We start from the raw sequence: 20,051 nt of genomic DNA on the forward strand, positions 1-20,051 counted from the left end.
TCATCCCACTGCCTTGGGCAGGAGAGCACAGAGGCAGCTCACGACAGGCTGCTCTCCTGCAGCCAGATTTGCAAAGGCAGACTGCCGGGCCAGCGCGCAGGCCCATTAGCTAGGGTCCCACACAGGTCACAGGCTGCCCATACTTAGATGCCCATTTTCTAGGCTTGATCTCAAATCCTTTTTTTTCCTGGAAGCACCAGGATAGGCAGCAGGGCACGTCAGGTATCCCTCTGTAAGCAGAACGCTGAACTGTTTAGCTTGACCGACTAACTATGCCAGCACATACCACACAACAGTTGAGCACGAGTCAACCGCGGAGCAAGAACGACTGTGACAGATGAGCGGGGGTGCTGCCGAGCGAGCAGGCTCCACTGCACTGTGCTTCATCTCTCTGCAACAGCAAGGCTTTAAAGACCTGACAGAGCAGGTAAATCCCGTCACAACTTTACGGAGCCAAACCTAAGGATTCGGGAAGACAAATATACCCAAAGGCAAATTCAGCCTGCTCTGAGCAAGCGTCTCCTACAGAGGACAAAGCAAGATTAGTTCACATGAAGGAGCTTCCTGCTCTGACGTGCTCTACAACTCCAAGTGCTGCAGACTGCCTATCCCAAAACTGGGGCACAAATCCCATGCGCAGTGCATGTTTTTGCCTTTGGCTGGAGTTATTTAGTGAGAGAAACCAAAGCAAGCGATCTGCTGCTACACATTCCTTATTAACACTGCAAAGGAGATGCAGCAGTCTCCACCTTTGCATTGCTTAAAGTGGTATGTAATGCATGAAGCCACAAGCAGCACTGCATGGGTTGCTTATACGCCAGAGCAGCCGGGGTGTGACAGGTAAATAACTGCTCCGGGAACTCGGTAAGCCTTCAAAGAGGAAGGCTAATGCCCAGCTCTTCCTCCCTTCCTCTCACAACTGTCCAGGAGAAAGAGCTGGGTTTGTACACGCAGCATCAAGGCTCCCACTCTGCGCATGCCACGGTACCAACACAGCACAAGAGCCTGGTCCTGCGGCAGGCCAGCGCATATTGACCCCAAGGAGAGTCAGTGCAGGCAGGAGAACAGCCCTTCCTCGGGTGCATGATGTTTTTACTCACATCTCCTTGGGACACTCAGTAGCCCCCAAGGGAGCTCACTGGAGCGTAAACCTCAAAAGCAGACTTGCACAGTCTTCCTACTTGTATACGAGCCAGGAGGGTGGCACCCATCCAGCCATCTCCATCCTCCCTCCTACCACTCAGCGCCACTGAACCCAAGATGCTGGGCCATGATGCTCCTCTGCAAGGCACCGCATCAAACCAGAAATACCAAGTCCCCTGCCCTGAGCAGCTTTCAATTGCCAAGATATTTCAGCACACAGAGTCCAGAAAGAGACCCATTTACCACAATTAGTGTGGATGGGGACAGCATCCGCATGCTCTTCTCTGGGGACTTCTTACTGTGTATTTTACATAGGGACCAACCACCTATTTCATGCCAGAAACATCGACCATTTTTTAGCCTGTGGGAACTTTATACTTCCCTTCATTGCACGTAAGCTGTATCACAGCTAGCCTGCCTGGATTTGTACTTCTAGCTTCCTGGCTCATCCCACTACAAGAAATCATCAGGTCGCTTCGTTAGGCTATAAAAAAAGTAATGCTTTCCTTAGGTTATATCAAAACCAAGTAATGCACATCCTGTGGAAAAACTGCTTTTCTGAGCTCCGTTCCTGGAGAGGCCAAACCCGGGGGGAAATGTGGCTGTGTTCAGTAAGAGACAGTAGTCACACATCAGACTACAATTTCAAATAATATTTTTGCTTAAATAACAAAACCAAAACACCTCTGGCTTTGGTGTTTAAGTGGTTCTGGCCTACAACAGAGAAACTCGCCACGTCTTAGGAATGCTCTACATGAAAATTGCCCTCAATTGCATTTACGTAAACCCAGAGAAACAAGGTCAGTAGAGTTATTCACGCTGCTCACTTTTAAACCCTTCTTCCTTATTGAAATTACTTCTTAAATTTCCTTGAAAACATAACCTGCATATTACCCTATTTAAGTAGTTATTTTCTTGAAAGCATTTTTAGTTAAAACCATTAGTCTGGTAATGCTTCTTTGCCACAAGATCTCACTAGATTTGGTGCAACAGGGCTAGGTTTGTAAAAGTGGCTATGGCCATGCTACTAATTCATTGATCACAGCTGCGTACCTTACAAAACAAGGGAATTATCTGCTTTACAGATGGATAAAACAAAGGCATACCAAAATGAAGAGGTATTTGCCTAAGACAGCCTAAATTTACAGCGCTGGCCTTAGCCTAAATTTCCAGCAAACCAGGCGCTGAAACACTTGCAGCGTGCCAACCACACAAGCCCTAATCCCACACAGCTCTTTTAACTAATGATCTAATAATGAATAATTGCATAACTCCAACCGCTGAATAGCAGAAGTGCTTTTCAGCAGGATAAATATTCAGCTACCTGGAAACACAAAACCCAAGGTCCCTGACACTACTACTTTTCGGCAATTATATATCAGAAACCAGACTAAATCGTTCAGTGACCATCAACCGCGCATCCCAGAAAGTAAGGCACTTCAAGGAGTTGTTTAGTTTCAACTCTCAGCCCGGCTTCTTTGTAATTCATCAGAGCATCAGGAAGGGTTTACCACTGCTTTGCTGAAGTGGCAAAGCAGTGGCCCACAGCCAAAGCAGAAGCTTTACAGTCAAGTCTTCCCCAGTGTGAAGCAGCTCCCAGATCTGATGCGACTTTCCACCTCCACTGGACACCAGGGACTTGTGCTGCAGTCACCAAAACCCCCCACTCCCCGCAAGACGTGAATATTTATTAGGCCTACGAGAAAGACAGGAGCGCTCTGCAGGAGCTTACTCAAAGTCGGAAAGGAGGGCTGCCTCCGGACTCTGGCCAGGGACTCATTTCTTGACTTCCAAAATGGGTCCAGCACAGTCAAATAGCATCGTGCAGGGACTGGTGCAGAGGCAGCACACTCTGACCTTTCCCGTGCCCAGTCCCTACAGGAACCCCTCACACATCAGCCTTGACACCAGCCAGGGGAGCACCCTCAGGCCCCCGACAACCTGCTCCCCAAAGATGCTTAGCACCTCTCACCCCCACGGGTGCTCAGAGAGCTGGCTGGCATGAAGCACCTTCTCAAAAGCGAGCTGAAGGCTCAGAAATCCTGGTGACTAACCAACCTCTGAAGACAGATTTGAGGGGGCAAGGGGAGAAAAAAAAACCCATAAATTAGGTCAAATGCTCCTGGAAAATGCCAATTACTTTATATATAGCAGATTGCACTCAGATGTCATTTAATCTCAGCTTGCCGTTGTCAGATATTAGCTGAAATTCCCTGCTTTGCTTCGGCTGCCATATTAAAGTGCCATGTATTCAATATTAATGAGACAGATGAAACAGAATGAGACTAGGTTGGCGTTTTCTGTGATAAGAGCTACTTTGTGACAGAAAAGCATTCATTTAAAAGCATTAAGGATTTTTCTTGGCTTGGAAACTACATACAATACACAGGAAACGAACGAAGCCATTTTCAAATGTAATTAAAAATCTTAAGATTAAGATTCTATAAGCTAATAAAGGCTTAGTCGTTGATTCATTGTTTCTTCTGTTAAAAACAACAACAGCAGAAGTTGAGTTACCTGGCCATAACTAGGGAAAGCTTTACAGATAAAATTGCTGACGTGGATTTGAGAAATTAGCTTTCCACCCCCCCACCCCCCCCCCGCAGCGTCTACACCCTTGTGCTTACACGCAGGCAAAACAATTTCAGAGCGCAGAACTCTGACTGGCCAAGAAAGAAAAAGCACAATTAGATCTACCATAGCTCAACCCGGACATGAAACAGATTTGGGGGAGGAAAAAGAAGCAGCCAACAGACACGGCAGTTAAGTGGTGTAATTTACCACTAGAGCAAGTCACCAGACGGTCTCGCAAAATCCCTGCTCCTCTTGGGATCTTGACATGAAGATTTGAGGACTGTGCATATGTTCCATCCCAGACGGCTGTGTTAAGCCTTATAATCACTGCTAGCATTTACAGCTAGCAATATACCTGCTCACAGTATGATGACCTAATCTTTCAGCCATAAAAGCTGAGAATAAATGAGAACGATTTCCAGTTACTTAATTCAGCAATTTCTGAAAATATCAGTCTTGACATCTCAAACTAGGAACAAAACAAAACCAAAGGGTATTGAGATATCATTAGCCATGCTGTTTCTAAGTTCATTCTGCAGATATCCCAAGAAATTTAATCCTGCCGATTAAAACAAAAGGAGACAGAGAAAAGTCTTTAATCATATGAAGAAGTAAGAACAGGAAAATCCAACTACATTTACGCACAACCTCTTTATTGGCAGCCCTGTACATTTCCTACACACATCTGGAGGATGTGGGGTAATCCACATTATTGCAGAGAGATGCCAAGAACGAGTGTCAGTGATAACCAGATACCTTCACCTTTCCAGGATGCAAATTTCTTATTTCCAAGCTAGGCTGTTGCCTGCCAAATTTTGTCCCAGAAAAATAAAGCCAGGACCGTCACCCTCCTATTCTTCATTCATCTGAAAGCTGCCGAAAGCTCCTAAACTGACTCAGACTGGAGGAGATGGGTTTTCACAGGGCCTGAAAGGAGAAGATTTGTGTGCTCTGAAACGCAAAGATCTGGCTGTGGCTACAAGTGGGAACCTCTCTCTGAAAGAATGAAAGCAGACTTGCAATTCTCTCTCTACTGCAGTTTGCGCTCTTGTACTTCACTGCGAATCAGTCACCGTACTGTCCTCAGAAAGAGGGAAATACAAGCTCACGCTGCCACCGAGCAAGCCAAGCAAGCCGTCTACCAAACTCGCTCCTCTCCCTCCTTAATTTTGTTTACAGACAAAAACAGAGGCTGCCACCACCAGACTGCCAGAAACTTAATTCAAGCCACAGTAACGTGCTTAAGTAAAGCATTTGGCACACTTGGTGCATTCAACATACGTCTGGCAAATAGATTCTGTCGAGTCTCTTGCTTACATGGGACATCGTACTTGACATTGCACCCAGTTAACCCCCCAGCAAAACACCCACAGACTTTGCAGAACACCTTCAGATCCACAGACAGCCCCAAACAGTCCTGCAAATCATTTACAAAGATCCCCCTCAGGATTCAAAACACTATTTCTCCCCTTCCGCTCCCATCATGTGAGAGGGGTTAATATAATTTCTGAATTAAGTACATGAGATGCATGCAAATTTCCAGAAACAATTCCTATTAGAACTACGGCTGTGCACAGGAATTGGTTCTCGGGAGCCGCTGGCAAAGCGGGCAACATCTGTGGCAAAACCAAAATGTTTCTAAAACAAGCCTTTTTCTATTAGCTTGTGCCAAGTATTCATGACCAGATCTAGTAAGAAATAACCCGCGGTTACAGTACTTCACTAAAACATTTCCAGCAGCTAAATCCCATCTGAAAATAAATCTGGGATACAGAAACGGTAACAGAAAATCCAAGTAGATAATAGAAAGATCTAAAGAAGCTATAAACTGAGATGGAAAAACAAACAAAAAACCCCCAAAAACCAGTACTTGTCTGCTCTTTGCCATCACCTTATGTGGGATGTTACTAAAGAAAACAGAATGCCTAAGCCTGCAAGAAAAAGATTCAGCTTCTCCATCTTTCCAGCAATTTCAAAAGCTCTAATTGCAAATTCAGATCCTAAGGCCACTTTTCTAAACACAGACACAGTCTGTATTTTTAAATAAGGAGTCCCAATGATAGCTCAAGACTTATCAATTGCAGAGCTCAGCAAAATTATTGCACTACTAGTGAAACGTCAATAACAGCCTTTGGACTACGTATTTCATGCCAGCAGTGGGCATCACTTCTGTTGGACAAGCAGAGAGCTCAACCACAGGGAGAAAGCTTGCAGAAGGGCTGGGTATTGCTAATGGAAAACCACAGGGAGCGTTTCCTCCTTCTCGCGGCTCTCTTTCTCCACTGCCTCATGCAATGCCTACACCCGCATTAATCACACCTGCCCAAGCTGTGGATGAAAACAGCTCTGGCTACTCCTGCAAGTCCTAGCCCACATACGTCTAAACCAGGCACCGTGGCTTAGAGGAGGGGGAAAGGCATCCAGATGTAATGAAGCAGCCAAGAAAAAACATCTCTTATTCCCATCTCACTGAACGCGTCGCATAGCGGCATGCAAACTAGCACTTATAATACAGGGAGAAAGAAGAAGATTTGAGGTAATTTTTTGTTACCACTGCTCTTAGCTAAGACAGCAAGACCCTGAACTTGGGTTTCTGCCCCTCATCTGGAGCATTCTCCACCAGTATAAATGCTGAATGCTAACAGCATCGCGGTGTGTTTGTCTGAACCATTATTACGCATCACTTATTACAGTAGGCTGGAGAGCTGTTCACAGAGCTGGAAGTGAAGGCAGCTAGATAGCGTACCTAAAAAAAAATTGAAGTACTACTGTGGGGCCTCTTGTTTCTTTTTAAATCACCTGGTTGCACCCAACTGTTCCGAGCTGAAGCTGCTTCAGTATCTTTTCCTGCAAGAGCCACTGTAGCTTATAGGACTGAAGCCTAGAGCCAAACCAAGCCAACAAAGTGGTCAGACAAGGCAGAAGCATTTGCCAAGACAACAGAAGACCCCATCCCCCTTAGCGTCTCTCCTGAAAAGCAAGCCACAAGCTACTGAGCAACCTCGCACCCATGCTCTCGGCATTACCTCTAAAGGAAAAGGCATACCAAAGGCACAAAGGAATGACAACCCTCAAATATCTCCAGAGTGGGCAGCCAGCCAGTAAAGCCATCTCTCTCAGGGGCTGCAGGGTTGGGAAGGGGACATACAAAACATGCCTCAGCTCTGAGTAAATATTTTACTTCTCAGATTCATGCTGCTTACTTAATCAATCCCCATCATTATTTCAGAGGCCCTACTCAGACACTAAAATTGATTCCCCATGATCTCATCTACACAAAATAAGGATTTTTCAAGTATCTCCATCAGATCCTGACTCCAGGTCAGCTCGCTTCATGCTGGAAAAGCTAGAGGCCCTGAGCTTGTGGTGGGCTGGACACATAACCTGCCCCACGACTGAGGCCGTGCTGAAAACAAGGCAAGGAGGAGGCAGGTTCCCACCATTGTTAACATCAACGGGAGCAACAAGAATTGCCTGAAAGAATTTCCTACTGCAGACAAGGCACCGAGGTGAATAAAGGAAATGCAGGGTTCACAAGCTAAAATACATTTCTGTATGCACCGCCCAGGTTTGCTTCCCTGGCGCAGGCAGTTGAGCCAGGCCAGGCCCAAAAAGCCACACTTCACAGCTGAAAGCAGGCAAGGAAGCCGAAACCCATGCCCCTGGCCATCTCAGCGGCCCCAGCAGTGCCACCCAAGCCCACAACATCGCCACGTTCACTGGGAGAAGAGTCCGCAGCCCTGCGATGCTCCCTGGAGGAGACCTGACAGCAGGGACAGCTCAGCCTTGCGGTTAACTTGGAAAGCAACAAGCTGCAGAGTAGCCAGGGCACTACTGACGTGCGCCTGGAGCATGACAATCCACTCCCTGCCCTAGGGTCCATCCCTGACCCGCCTTGTCCCCCAACCTCTCTCAGTCTGAGCTCTCCACCTGCTATAGCTCTTCTCCCACCGAGTCGCACCTTTTGTCAGTGAAAGCGACCAGACACTCAGCTACCAAGAGCACAGAAACACTCAGAGACAAAGGTGTATCCCCTTTCTTAGTGGTCATCTCATTGTCTAAAATCAGTGGCCATGGTGGCCCTGCTCCACCCACCAACACACATGGACGTGACTTTCCAAAGGCGCTGCCCCGCAGCTTTTGCTGACCCCGGTGGGTGTTGGTAGATCTGCTGCTCGGACAAGGACAAAGCACGTAGATTCTTCAGCTCCATTAGCCCCGCTCTACCTTCTTGTCTCTCTCTTTCATTCCCTCCCCTCCACAGAAACTGGCAGTCTCTCATTATCAAGTATTTTTAAAACAGATGGAAGAATACACCGTGTTGTTTTAATCTCTCAGATAATGTTTTCCATGGCACCCATGTAAAACTTGTATTCCAGCTTCATTTTCCATCAATTTTTGTTTGACTTGGAGAGGAGTATGTTAGCATATACGTATGGGTAAACATTAGTTTTGCTCCTTTAACTAGACCAAGCTATGATTCTGTAAACATTTAGGATAAACGAATAAAGAGAAGGGTAGGGAGGCCAGAGCCCTCCTCCATGCTCTGAACTACTGAGAACCATACAGAACTGCTTAAGATGCTGGGAATTAACCCGGGAGGAGGAAGGGGGTTCCCCTCTCTAGCACATCTCAACAGTTTCCAGACTGCAAGTGGCTTATCTCACACCAACCTCAGATAGAGCCAGCACAGATGATGATACGCATCCTTCCACCCCGATGTATGTTTAAGCATATGCATAGCTTTCATCAGCTGAGAGGTCCCATGGCAGCTCCTGGCACCAATCCTGCCAAAGCTTTGCTTATGCATGTCTTCACATTTACATACCGAGATTAGTCTCTATTAAGTCAAAGGAAATTACAGGTAGTGCATTACACATGCGCCTTCACATCTGTGGGATTGGGGCCTTCAAATCAAAGCCACCCATCCTACCAAAACATGCCCTGCTCAGCTACAATTAAACACAGACACAAACTTCAGAGCAGTTTGCTGAAGTTATTTTTTATGCATGCTTTTACAATTAACATAATGTCATATCCTGCCAGGACGTAAAAGGTGGTGACTCAGGAATGTTATCTTAGTTTTAAGTCAAACTGACTCGCTTTTCGTTTCATTCCTTCTCATTTCTTTACCCCTTCCTTTAATTCTACCGCCATGCTCCCTCCAACAAGACGCATACCACCCAGAGCCCTTATAAAATATGATTATGTTGAAAGCTTGATAGGCAAACGTTCATCAGCCTTGCCTTGCTCTACCGTATAATTAACTATCTCTTCAAACTCCCTACCACCCTCCCCAGCAACACAACAGCGGCATGCAAAGCGGTAGCAGAGAGGATTAGATAAGAAGGTATATGAGATAAAACGCCCCAAACACCTACTGAACACCAGCCCACCGTCCTTTCTTCTCTTATCACCCCAAGATAAAACAACTCTCTTCTCCAAAGAGCACCGATTCTGGAGGATGAATGCTCTGCCCGCCAGCTGCTTACAAGGAAGCCGAGGGCCCTCATCCTTCCCTCTCCCACACACATATGCTTCTCACCCTGAAGGATGCTTTATTCTGCAGTCAGTCCCACTGGACCGGACTCAGTGGCACACAGATGTGAATTTAGTTTAACTGGTGCGAAACCCTCTGTGGATGCTGTTTCGGGATTGCTAGTGGACTTTAATTAACCAAAAACGTGAGAGGCGAGTAGTGGCATGAGTTTAATATAATGACAGAAAAATAAAGCAGAACACATACACAAGAACAAACGGCAATCAGGTCTTGCAATAAGCCACGTTCCTGAGTCTATTCATGTTGCAAGGTTGCCACTCCACACAAAGCAAAACAGCTCCGCTTGACAATACCTTTCAGCCTGCCCTAAAAACCAGCTGAAGTAGTGATTTCAACGCATCTTCTCACACTGAAAGACAAACTTCAACTTCCAAGTACGCTTTAGGCCTTAAGATCAAGGAATCATTTCAGAAGAAGCTTTACAAGCAGCTGGTATAATTTCTAAGTATTCTGTTAACAAACATCAGCTCTTATTTTGCTTAGTAGCATAACCGCCCCACCTCCCGTAACACCGTTAACCCGATCTTCATACATTTGCTTTGCCACATCAGAGGAACCATATAGCCCCGCAGATCCATAAGTGGATAATAAATGCCAAAAGAAACTGTCTCATCCTGGTCACATCTTGAACACAGACCATTTTCTTATTATGAGGAGGAGCCACATTCAAGTCCTCCGCTCATGGGCAACATCTGTTTTACTTGCAAGCACTGAAAAAGTTACTGGGAAGTCGGTCAAGTCTCTCTCCCTCCCCCGGCCGATGCACAAAAGTGCATTCAGTCTGGTCATGGTGGAGTTTCATTCACGTTTCTGCAAGCTAGATGCAAGAGAGGCTTTTTTTTTTTTCGGGAACAGCATCTGTTAGTTTTTGTGGGTTTGGGTTTTGGGTTTTTTTAGGGTTTTTTTCTTCCTTTCTCTCTGTAAAGGGGAAATCCTTTGTCTTTCTCAACACGGGTGTAAAAAACTCCCGACCACCCCATCCCCAGAAAAAAGGTCACGCTGGAAGATGCAAAACACGCGTGCCCCTCGGAAGACTTTCACGCTGGGATTTCCATGACATGAGCGCCCAAAGCCTTTCCCCAGGGGCTGCGGGCACCTCGCCGCACACCCGGCTGCCCACCCTGTACAAGGCACAGCGCTCCCCACTCCCAAGTTTTCCATCCCTGGGAATCGGCGGGGCAGAAACACCCGCGGCAAGCCACCAAACGCGGCCCCAGCCCCGGCCGGAACAGCCCGGGGACCACCCCCGCTATCTCCCCGCTGCCCCGTGCGGCTCAACGCGAAGGGCTCCGGGAGGAGCTGCCCGCCGCCGGGCCCGGCCCCGCTGCAACAAAGAGCCACGGCCCCAAACCGGGGCGAAAAAGTTTTGCGCGCCCCCCACCCCGGCCCCGGGAACGGGCGGCGGCGCCCCGGCGAGCCCGCCGTCCCCCCCCGGCATCGCACCCCCGCAACCCTCCGCATTACACGCCGAGCACTGCACCCCTACGATCCCGGGCACGGCATCCCCGGCACTGCACCTCTACAACCCCCGGCACCGCACGCCGCCGTACTCGGGCAATCCACCCCCAGCACCGCGCCCCCGGCATCGCGTTGCACCCCTCCGTCCCCCGGCACCGCGGTCCCCGGCATCGCTCCCCGCCGCCGCACCCACCGCCGGTCTCCCCACGGCCACGGCCATCGCGGTGCAGTGCGCTGCGCTCCCCGGCCCGCCGCCGCCGCCTCTGCGCTGGCTGCTAGGGCTGCAACATGGCCACCCGGCGGGGAGGGCCCATGCGCAATGCAAAGGGGCCGGGCGGCGAGGCGGGACCCCCCCGGCCCTCCCCCGGGCCGCCGGGGAGCGCGGGCGGGCGGCGCCGCCCTGGCCGGCTGGAGCCCCGCGGCCGCTCGGGGTGCCCCGAAAGTAGGCTGGAGCCCGGGGGGCAGCACTCAATCCCCAGCAGTAATTGCAAGTAATCCCTCTCTTAGCGAGCCGCCCGGGGAGGGGCCGCGCTGCTCTGCCCCACAGCCCGGCTGGCCTGCTCCCCGCCCGCTCTCCCCCAGCCCGGCCGCTGGTACCCATCCCCTTCACCTCAAAGCGTCACTCTGTCCGACTCTGGCAGCCCCACAGCGACGGGGGGACAGCTGAAAGCAGAGACCCGTCTGCTCCAGGGGCCCTTGCGAAGAGATGGCCGAGCAAGCGGCTGGCAAGGTCCTCCTACTACCACTTTGGTTAAGAAAGGATGGGGATTTGGCAAACAGATATTTATCACAGGGGGTCAGACAGGAGCTCCCGCAGCTGGGGCTGTTTGCCAGCATAAGCCCCTAATGCCCTCCTATAACAACACAGAGGGCAAAACCAGGCACCTCGTTCCTCTTGTTTCTCTTTCAGCCCTCCCCCTCTGCCAAACACACCCATACTGCGGTTTTAAACAGACTGGGTATACCAAACTACAGCCATGCCCGGGCAGCCAGTTGCTCTCCCACTCCAGTAAGTGATTTCCAGGGATGAAGTGAGGCACAGCTGGCTCTTTGCTGCTCCAACTGGCAAAATGCTTAATATCCTGATGTTAAACATGATATCCCTTTACCTGCAAAGGCGGGAGCCTTAGGGCGAAATTCAACTCTGCCCACAAGTCTTCAACCAAGGGAGCAATGAAGGAAAGGCCCTCCTGGGTCAGGTCCTGCAGTGTCTTGCCAGGCAGAAAAGCCCAAAAGACAGAGACCTGATTCTGCCACACACGCGAAGGACGTGTTGAATCACAGACATATCAGAGCTACCCCCTTATGCAAACACCCCCAGAAACAAAACAAAAAAGCCAAAAGGATAAAAGCTGAAAGCACCTCCTACAAGTAAATGACCCAGGGTAGTAAGTAAATAGACCTCAGGGGTACACTTACCATTTGAACACGTTTCAACCTAAAGCTTTTACCTTTTCAGTCCAAAAGCCATTTTTGTACGGCTATGAAGAAACACGTGGCTGTTTGTAGAGGACAACGAAACTCCAGGCATTTCCTTCCTGCAGCTCTTTTTATTGTGTTTTGAAGGACTCATGAGCTGGTATTTGAGATGGGTCACTCAAACCTGCTCCCACCACCCCCAGAGTGAACAGGAACCCAAGGAAGAGGGCGAGCACTACCTGGCACTACTTCTCCCCCCGGGCTGAGGATCTACACCTGGGGCAGCGGCCCTTAACTGGGCCCAGGTGCAGCCATCATTAGCATCATTTGCTACACCAAAAAGCCCTAATGGGGTTTCTACCAGAAAAATTTTGCAAGCATAATTGATGCGGTGCTTTTATTACACTAACGTGTTAGGCGTTGCTGCTAATATCCTAGGGAGGCTGCTATATTAGACTCGTGTTCTTGCTCTTGTAGCAAATTCCTCCTGCATGCACGGCTCCAGGTGAGGAGGTGCTGAGCGTGCCTGTACTGGGAAATGTGCTCAGACCAGTGCAGCCTCTAGTGGAAACCTGATGATCTTATCTAAAGACTTGCCCTCGTTGCACCTGTGGGTGAGGCAGACAGAGCTTCCCCTTGTCTGAATTAGAGGCATGCATGATACTCCTGCATCAGCGTAACTTAACTAATGCAAAGATCTTCTGCATTCGCAAAACCCTCATGTGACTCACTGTGTCCTTCCTTGGCCCGAAGCTGGGACCGTCACGGCCGAGTTTTCTCCACGATACTCATGCATACAGACCTTCCTGGGTACGGCTGCTCATGCTGAAAGAGTAGGGGGAAAAAAACCCCATCAAGACGAAGAAATGTTCTGCAATCTTTCTAGATCTCAGCTAGCATAGTTCCTTGCATTCCTCGTGTTCAGCGGGAAGAAGTAGACCCCTCGCTCCTGAAAGTTTCATAACTGCTGCTAACAAATTGGTACCCGTGCAAAGGGAATTGCCAGTCCCTCATTCTAGAGACCCTGCGGGAACTGTTTCTATTTTTCCAAAGCTGTTTTGCATCATTTTGCAGATAGGGTATGTCAATGCTTTAACAACCTTTTGTGTCAGCTGCGGGGCAATTTGTCAGATTACATGGGATGAGAAAACACGCAAGTAGGCACAGAGCTTGGGTTAACTTACCTCCTGTTTAAAAACAAACACAGGTATATAGCTTCCTAAAGGCAACATCTTCTCGCACAGCAATAGGAAGTTACAAGAGTAAGTGGTGGGCCCTTTTTTTTTTTTTTTTTTTACTGTTGAAGTAATGCTTGATCCTGCCTCTATTTTGTGATTAGCGCTACTCACAACTTACTCAAATTTCACCCAAAGAATCGAGAGACCTGCTGTGCCCAGAACTCCCAAAGAGAGTGAGACCGGGCTAAATTCAGCCATTCTGAGGACTCCTACCCACAACCAAAAAAGTGACCAATTTGCAGACAGGGTAAACCATTAGAGCATAAGGGGAAACAGGAATCTCTTTAAACCTCTTAGCGTGAAGCAGGCAATGAAGCAACTCCAGGTAGCAGGGCTGCCCTTCTCCTCGGCTGCATGCAGCATTATACCCCCTTAATCCTAAAATGTGATTTACAGCTCAAGCTGTAAGGGGAGAGACGCGTGCCAGCATTTGGTCTGCCTCTGAATCAACGTGAGCTACTCTTTCAGCAGATTTTGCATGTGCTAACAAAGGGTATCAACAGACAGTCATAAACAAACAGGTTACAGCCAACTGCTGTATTATTGTCCATCATCTGAGCTATCCAGTAAGCAACACGCTCCCAGCCAGTAGTGACTGTCAAGTGAGACGCGTTAGTTTAACCCATTTCACTCGAACAAGCTCAGTGAGGCTTTTCCAACCTCAGCAATGCAAAAGCATCAGCATCCAGGGCCGGTCTCAGTCCTGCAGGTACTTCAGCAGTCACTCAATGTTACCTGAGTGTGCTTCGCTAACTTCAAGAAATAAGTTTACAGGGTGAGAGCTGACATTTCTCAGGAGAAAAACCTCTATTTTTCTAGTCAAAGCTATGCTTATAGTAAGCAAGAGAATACCTCCAAGGGTGTTTAAATGAAAATATGGTGTCACGGAAAGCCTCCTGCTCACGCCTTAGTCCATCAAACCAAAACAACACTTTCATAGTAGTGTTGTCATTTGCCACTGTTACTTACTTGGATTTTTTATCTTTACAATCTACCCTCCTCTTTTATTTGTGATCACAATTATATCATTATGCTCCATTGATTTCATCTCAACCGCTTCCACTGAGAGCGTGCTGCTATCAAACACAGTTGTGACTGCAATTCAGGGCTCATCAGAAGAAGAGGGACAAAGGTATTTATGCCCTGACGAACGGTACCAAAAGCATGTACAAAATGGTAAAATATTGACATGAGCCTTACCCTCTTCCCAGCGCCTGCACCCTACTCAGATGAACACCACTGACGGGATGTAGCCACACAATATACATCACAGGGAAAACCAAAAGCAGGATGTGGCCGAGCATGTGGTGCAGTTCCTCTTGCTGTGCCATCCAAGCAACCCAAATCTTGGCACACTGGAAGACTTTTCTGATACATTGCCTAAACTGTAACTTCTAACCTAGAAACTTGAAAGTTTCTTTTAGGGCTGCTCCCACTCTCCAGAGGTTACAGTTTAGCAGTCCTGCAGCTCCACAGGGCAATTTGTCCTGCAAACCGGCATGATAATGTACTGCGGCAGAAACTAACGGTTCAGAGTCAGCGATGTGACCTGTGTAGCTTGCTTACTCGAGAGCAACACTGCCGCACGCATCCCCTCTTGCATGCGTCTGCAGGGTCTGGACCTTAAAAGTTATCCCAAGGTTTTGTGTTACCGAAACAGAAATCAGAAGCCTGTACACACCATATATTGCAATCTCTGCCTGGGGTTTGTGAAGGTTGCATACACTTCTGGGTTTGCAGCGGGCTGGAGGATATTCCAGCTGCCTAGATGACAGGCAGCTGAAAATATTTATGGATACCCGTGAGCCTGCAGTAGAGATGATTTCTGGAGCGTGACTTAGGGCCTGATCCAGACCTCTTTAAAGCCAGTGAGCCTATATTGAGCTCAGTCCCTCCACTCCTCTGTTCCCTGACTGTAAGACATAAAAAACAGCACACCCTCTCTCCCACACTTTCCACCCACTATTCACTCCCTAAACTCCTTGCGGCAGGGGCTGTCATTTGTTTGGTGTTCAGAGGGCACGTTGCCCACTGGGGCACTGATCTTATCCATCCCTCTCAGCTGTCATGTACACACCCGTGGTAATAGCATTAGCAATACAGAACAACATTAGATCCCCGCTCTAGTACAACGTGTGTCCAGCCTACCTCAGCCACACAGCGAATACAGAGATGATACGAGATATAATTTGACTTCAGGCGCTCTTGGTATCTGTGTGTAGTTGTCAGACATGGGTACAATCCCGCACACTTGTAATAACAGCTACCCCGAACCACATCACATTCATTTATCTTTACTGCCAGTTTTCCTAAGTCACAGAATCACAGGACGGTTCCTGTTGGAAGGCACCTCTGGAGATGGTCTGGTCCAGCCCCTGCTCAGGCGGGGTCACACAGAGCAGGATTGCGTCCAGGGGAGCTTTGAATGTCCCTGAGGATGGAGACCGCAACCTCTCCAGGCAACCTGCTCCACTATCTGACCACCCTCACTGTAAAAAAGTTTTTCCTCACACACAAACGGAGTTTCTTGCATTTCAATTTGTGCCCATCGCCTCCTGTCCGTTCACTGATAAAATGACTGATAAAGTGCTCTTTCTCCTCACCGCACGCCAGCAAATTAGCCTCACGCTTCTCAGAGCGCTAGTAAGGCTGCACACACAGCCCCTCTACCCTGCTTCCCTCCTTCACCGCCGCCGTTTGTCACCGCTGTCACCCCAGCCGTGCAGCCCCACGGGCCGCCACCCCAGGCAAAGGCAACCGGGGGGTGGCGGCCCGACTGCGAAAGGGGAGGAGGAGGCGGAGAGGCCCGGCGCGGCAGGAGGCGGGTTTCCCCGGCGCGGCAGCGCCGTGCACCTGGATGCAGCGCCGAGCACCGACGTGCAGCACCGAGACGGCGTACCGAGAGCCGGCAGGCCCGGAGCATGGCGCGAGAGCTGAGTCAGGAGGCCGTGCTGGACTTCCTCTGGGGGGCCGGGGGCCGAGCCCCCAACACGGCGCTGCTCCGCCACTTCCAGCGCTTCCTCCGCGACCCGGCGCTGACGGAGCAGCAGCGGCGGGAGCGCCGCGAACACTTCAAGAGCCTCGTCAATTCCCTGGCCACCGTCCACCCCGCCGCCGCCCCCGGCGCCTCCAAGGACATCGTCCTCCGCCGCAGGTACCGCGACCTCCTCGATGAGGAGCTGCCGCCGCCGCCGCCGCCGGAACAGCAGAAGGAGGAGGAGGAGGAGGAGGAAAAGAAGGAGCCGCCGCCGCCCCGACGCGACCCTGCCGGGCGGCGCGACTCCCCGCGGGAGGCGGCGGAGAAAGGGCGGCCCGGCGGGGGGCAGCCCCCGGGGGCCGCCGTCGCGTGGGGCTGCGCCGCCCGGGGCCGCGGCGGTCCCTGCTGCGAGTGCCGCCGGGCGCGCCGCGCTGCCGCCGCCCCCCCACCGGGCTCCGGGGCGCCGCCGTCCCCCGCCGGGCCGCCCCGCTCGCGCTCCCCGCCGCCGCCCACCGCGCAGCCGCCCCCCGCGCAGCCGCCCCCGTACCGCACACGGCCGCTGTCTTCGGGCCCCTGGGCGCTGCACCCCGCCGGGCCACCCCGCTCCCGCCCCCCGGCACTGCCGTCGGGTCCTGGGGCGCTGACCCCCGCTGGGCCGCCACGGTCCCGCTCGCCGCCGCTGCCTCCCGTCGGGCCGCCTCCACGCCAGACCCTGCAGCCACCCTCTGCCAGACCGTCCCCGTCCCGGTCCCCACCGCTGCCGGCGGAGCCCGGGATGCTGCCTCCCACTGCGTCAGACCCGTTCGGGTCCCTGCCACCACAACGCCCTAGAGGGCCGCCCCCAACCCAGCCCCTGCCCCTGCCCCCGGGCCCCGCGGTGCTGCCCCCTGACAGGCTGCCTCAGCCCCAGTCTCCGCCGCAGCACCCTACCGGCATGCCCCCGCCGAAGGCCCCATCACCCTCAGCAGGCCCAGGGCGGCGGCCCCCCACCGCACCATCCCAGTCCCCACTGCTGTCATCGGGCCCCAAGTTGCTGTCCCCTACCGAGCTGCCCCTATCCCGGTCCCAACAGCCACCCCTCGCCGAGCCACCCCCATCCCGGTCCCTGCCGTTGCTGTCCGCCCCACGGGTGCTGTCCCTGTCCCGGTCCCTGCAGGCACTCCCCGCCAGCCCCTCCGCATCCCCACCGCTTTTATCAGGCCCAGATGTGCTACCCTCCACCAGGCTGCCCCCGTCACAGTCCAGGTCCCTGCAGCAACTCCCCACCAGGCCATCCCCATCCCCGCCGAGGGGATCCAGGGTGCTGACCCCAAACGGACCAACCCAATCTCAATCCCTGCTGCTGCACTCATACCAAAGCCTGCCACAGCTATCAGGTCCTAGGGTGCTACCCCCCGCCAGGCCACCCCCATCCCAATCCCCACCACAGTCCCTCACCCAGCCACTCCCATCCCAGACCCTGCAGCCACCCCCTGCCAGGCCACCCCCATCCCAGTCCTTGCTGCCAGCACAGGGTCCTGCAGGGCCCCAGGCCCCAGAGAGCAGCCCCCCGGCACCACTGCCTGTCTTCAGGAGCATCAGGTGCCAGCTAGCTTTGTTGGAGGTGCAGGGCATCCCCCCATCGCTGCCAAATGACCGCAGGCGGCAGCCCCTCACCATGCTCTCCAAGAGCTCCCCTAGAAATGTCCTAAGCCGGGGGCTGTCGGTGCCTCTGGGGCAGCGGGAGCACGCCTGGCTAGTGGCAGTGTCAGCAGGGTGCTGGGCTCGGGTGCGGGGGCTCTTCCTGGAAGAGCCGGAGCTGGCCCTGCAGCGGGACTTCATGTCAGGCTTCACAGTCCTTCACTGGCTAGCCAAGCACGGTGACGGGCCAGGCCTGCAGGAGCTGGCAGCAGTGGCGCAGCAGGCTGGGCTGGCCCTGGACGTGGATGCCCGCTCGGGCTGTGGGTACACTCCTTTGCACCTGGCTGCCATACACGGCCACCAGCTCGTCATCAAGGTGCTGGTGCTGCAGCTGGGGTGCCAGGTGCAGGTGCGGGACAGCAGCGGACGCCGGCCCTGGGAGTATCTGGGCAGCTCCACCTCAGGGGAGATCTGGCAGCTCCTGGAGGCGCCCCGAGGCACGATTATGTTCCCCACGCAGCCCCTGGCCCGCAGCGTGTCCTCCGTCAGCAAGGTCTCGCTGTCCGCTGGCAGGGCAGCACTGCCTGCCTGCCTCAGGCCGCAGCACGGCCATGGGGCAGCATCCCACCGAACCAGCAGCGAGAGTGACTGAGACACAGCTCCCTGGCATGGCCCTGCCAGTGGAGATGGGACCTTGGTGGCCATCCCGCAAGAGGAAGCCAGGCAGGCAGAAAAAAAAAGCTGTGAAACAGATTGAACCTATTGAAGAATGTACTTTTAAATTAATCCAATGAACCGTTGTCTGAGCCTCTCTGCCTGCCCGCCCGCCCTCCCATTTCTCCCTTTTCTACCAGTGAGAGGATGCAATGACTCTGCTGGAAGCACATCTGAACCCTCGGTAGGCAAGTCCTATGCACCCCACAGGACAGACACCAGCTGCTGGGTGCAGCCACAACCACCAGGGTTAGTGGAACCATGGGTTTGGAGTCTCAAACTCCAGTGTGAAGCTCACAGCCTGGACCCAACCGGGGCAGAGTGCTTGCTTTTGCTTACAGCAACAGATTGTTGTTGGTCCTGGGGTTTTCAAAATACTTGTTTACACCACCTAAATTCTGTGGAGTAACTAAGACAGCATCCCTTTTTAATCCCAGCAGATAAAGGACGAGTCCTGCTTTTAAAAATGCAGCTGATCAAGGTCCAGCCTTGCAGCAAGAGTCCTCAGAGCGTGACTGGCTGTGGCACAGGGCAGCAGCTGGAGAGCCCGGAGTAGAGGAGGGTGTAACACACCCACTCCATTTCTCAGCCCGTCTTGCCCACCAGCCCATACAGAAAGGAATGCAGGGCAGCACCGCAGACCTGCTCCTCCCCACGACTGCCCCAGGCTGCCCGGCAGCACCGATACCACCCCGTCCCCTTCCTGCACCTCCAGTCCCTTTCCTCACAACGCAGGACTAGGAAGTGGTACCCACATTGTGGCTAGAGCCCCGTTCCCATGCCTGGGGACAGAAAGCGTTGCCACAGGAATCTGAGTTGGGCAGAAAAGGAGCTGTGCCATGGTACGGGTCCCAAGCTTGCAGGGGGAATGCAGTTTCATAACCACAGCTGCATTTCCCCAGAGACCCCAGTCATAAATTGCCTCATAGGTGTTTATGTGATAGGAGTGGGGGTCCAGGCGCAGAGAAGAGATGTCCAGTGCAGTCATTCCTGAGAGCTTATAAATAACAAGCTGGCTTTAGCAATCTCACTGGATTATGAGGGTCCTGTAATGTACTCTGCTCTCTGATTTAGCATAAATGAGCTTCTAAACAGTCAAAAAATGCGATAGGTTAATCTTGCACCTGATCTGTCTCTCCTATAGATCCTTTATCAAGGCAGGAAAAGAGCTAAAGATACACGAGACAGGGGTACATCACTGCCTGATTGACGCTCCTGCTGCTGGTTGACCCCAGATATAGGACCAGTGGGTGTCAGTGCTTGTGAAACTAGGGCTGCTGGCTCTGTTTCAGTGGGACGCTTTGGGGCAGACCAGTGCAGTAGGTGGGACTGCTCATGTATTTGAGGC

The 20,051-nt window shown here is 52.0% G+C and overlaps 2 protein-coding genes across 3 annotated transcripts in view; one reads left to right on the top strand and one right to left on the bottom strand.

Annotated features, from left to right (window-relative positions):
• SEPTIN11 (septin 11) overlaps positions 1 to 11,016 on the bottom strand; it is a 59,969-nt gene extending 48,953 nt beyond the window's left edge. For both annotated transcript variants that reach the window (XM_076337428.1, XM_076337427.1), the window contains exon 1: positions 10,929 to 11,016. In XM_076337428.1, the coding sequence (XP_076193543.1) occupies positions 10,929 to 10,955 (27 nt within the window). In that variant the 5' untranslated portion in view covers positions 10,956 to 11,016. The remainder of the gene's footprint in view (positions 1 to 10,928) is intronic.
• Positions 11,017 to 16,313: 5,297 nt separating this feature from the next.
• SOWAHB (sosondowah ankyrin repeat domain family member B) lies at positions 16,314 to 18,782 on the top strand. Its single transcript, XM_076337424.1, has 2 exons — positions 16,314 to 17,753; positions 17,835 to 18,782. Exons 1-2 carry the CDS (start codon positions 16,314 to 16,316, stop codon positions 18,639 to 18,641), a joined length of 2,247 nt encoding a protein of 748 aa, XP_076193539.1. The 3' UTR covers positions 18,642 to 18,782.
• Positions 18,783 to 20,051: the final 1,269 nt, after the last annotated feature.

The sequence above is a fragment of the Aptenodytes patagonicus genome, chromosome 4 (genome assembly GCF_965638725.1).
Source record: "Aptenodytes patagonicus chromosome 4, bAptPat1.pri.cur, whole genome shotgun sequence".
NCBI lineage: Eukaryota > Metazoa > Chordata > Aves > Sphenisciformes > Spheniscidae > Aptenodytes > Aptenodytes patagonicus.

Excerpts from the sequence above, each read along its gene's own strand:
- SOWAHB (XM_076337424.1), top strand. The coding sequence starts at position 16,314 with ATGGCGCGAGAGCTGAGTCAGGAGGCCGTGCTGGACTTCCTCTGGGGG. Across the intron at positions 17,754-17,834 it reads CACAGCTATCAGGTCCTAGG|CCACCCCCTGCCAGGCCACC; the intron begins GTGCTACCCCCC and ends CAGACCCTGCAG.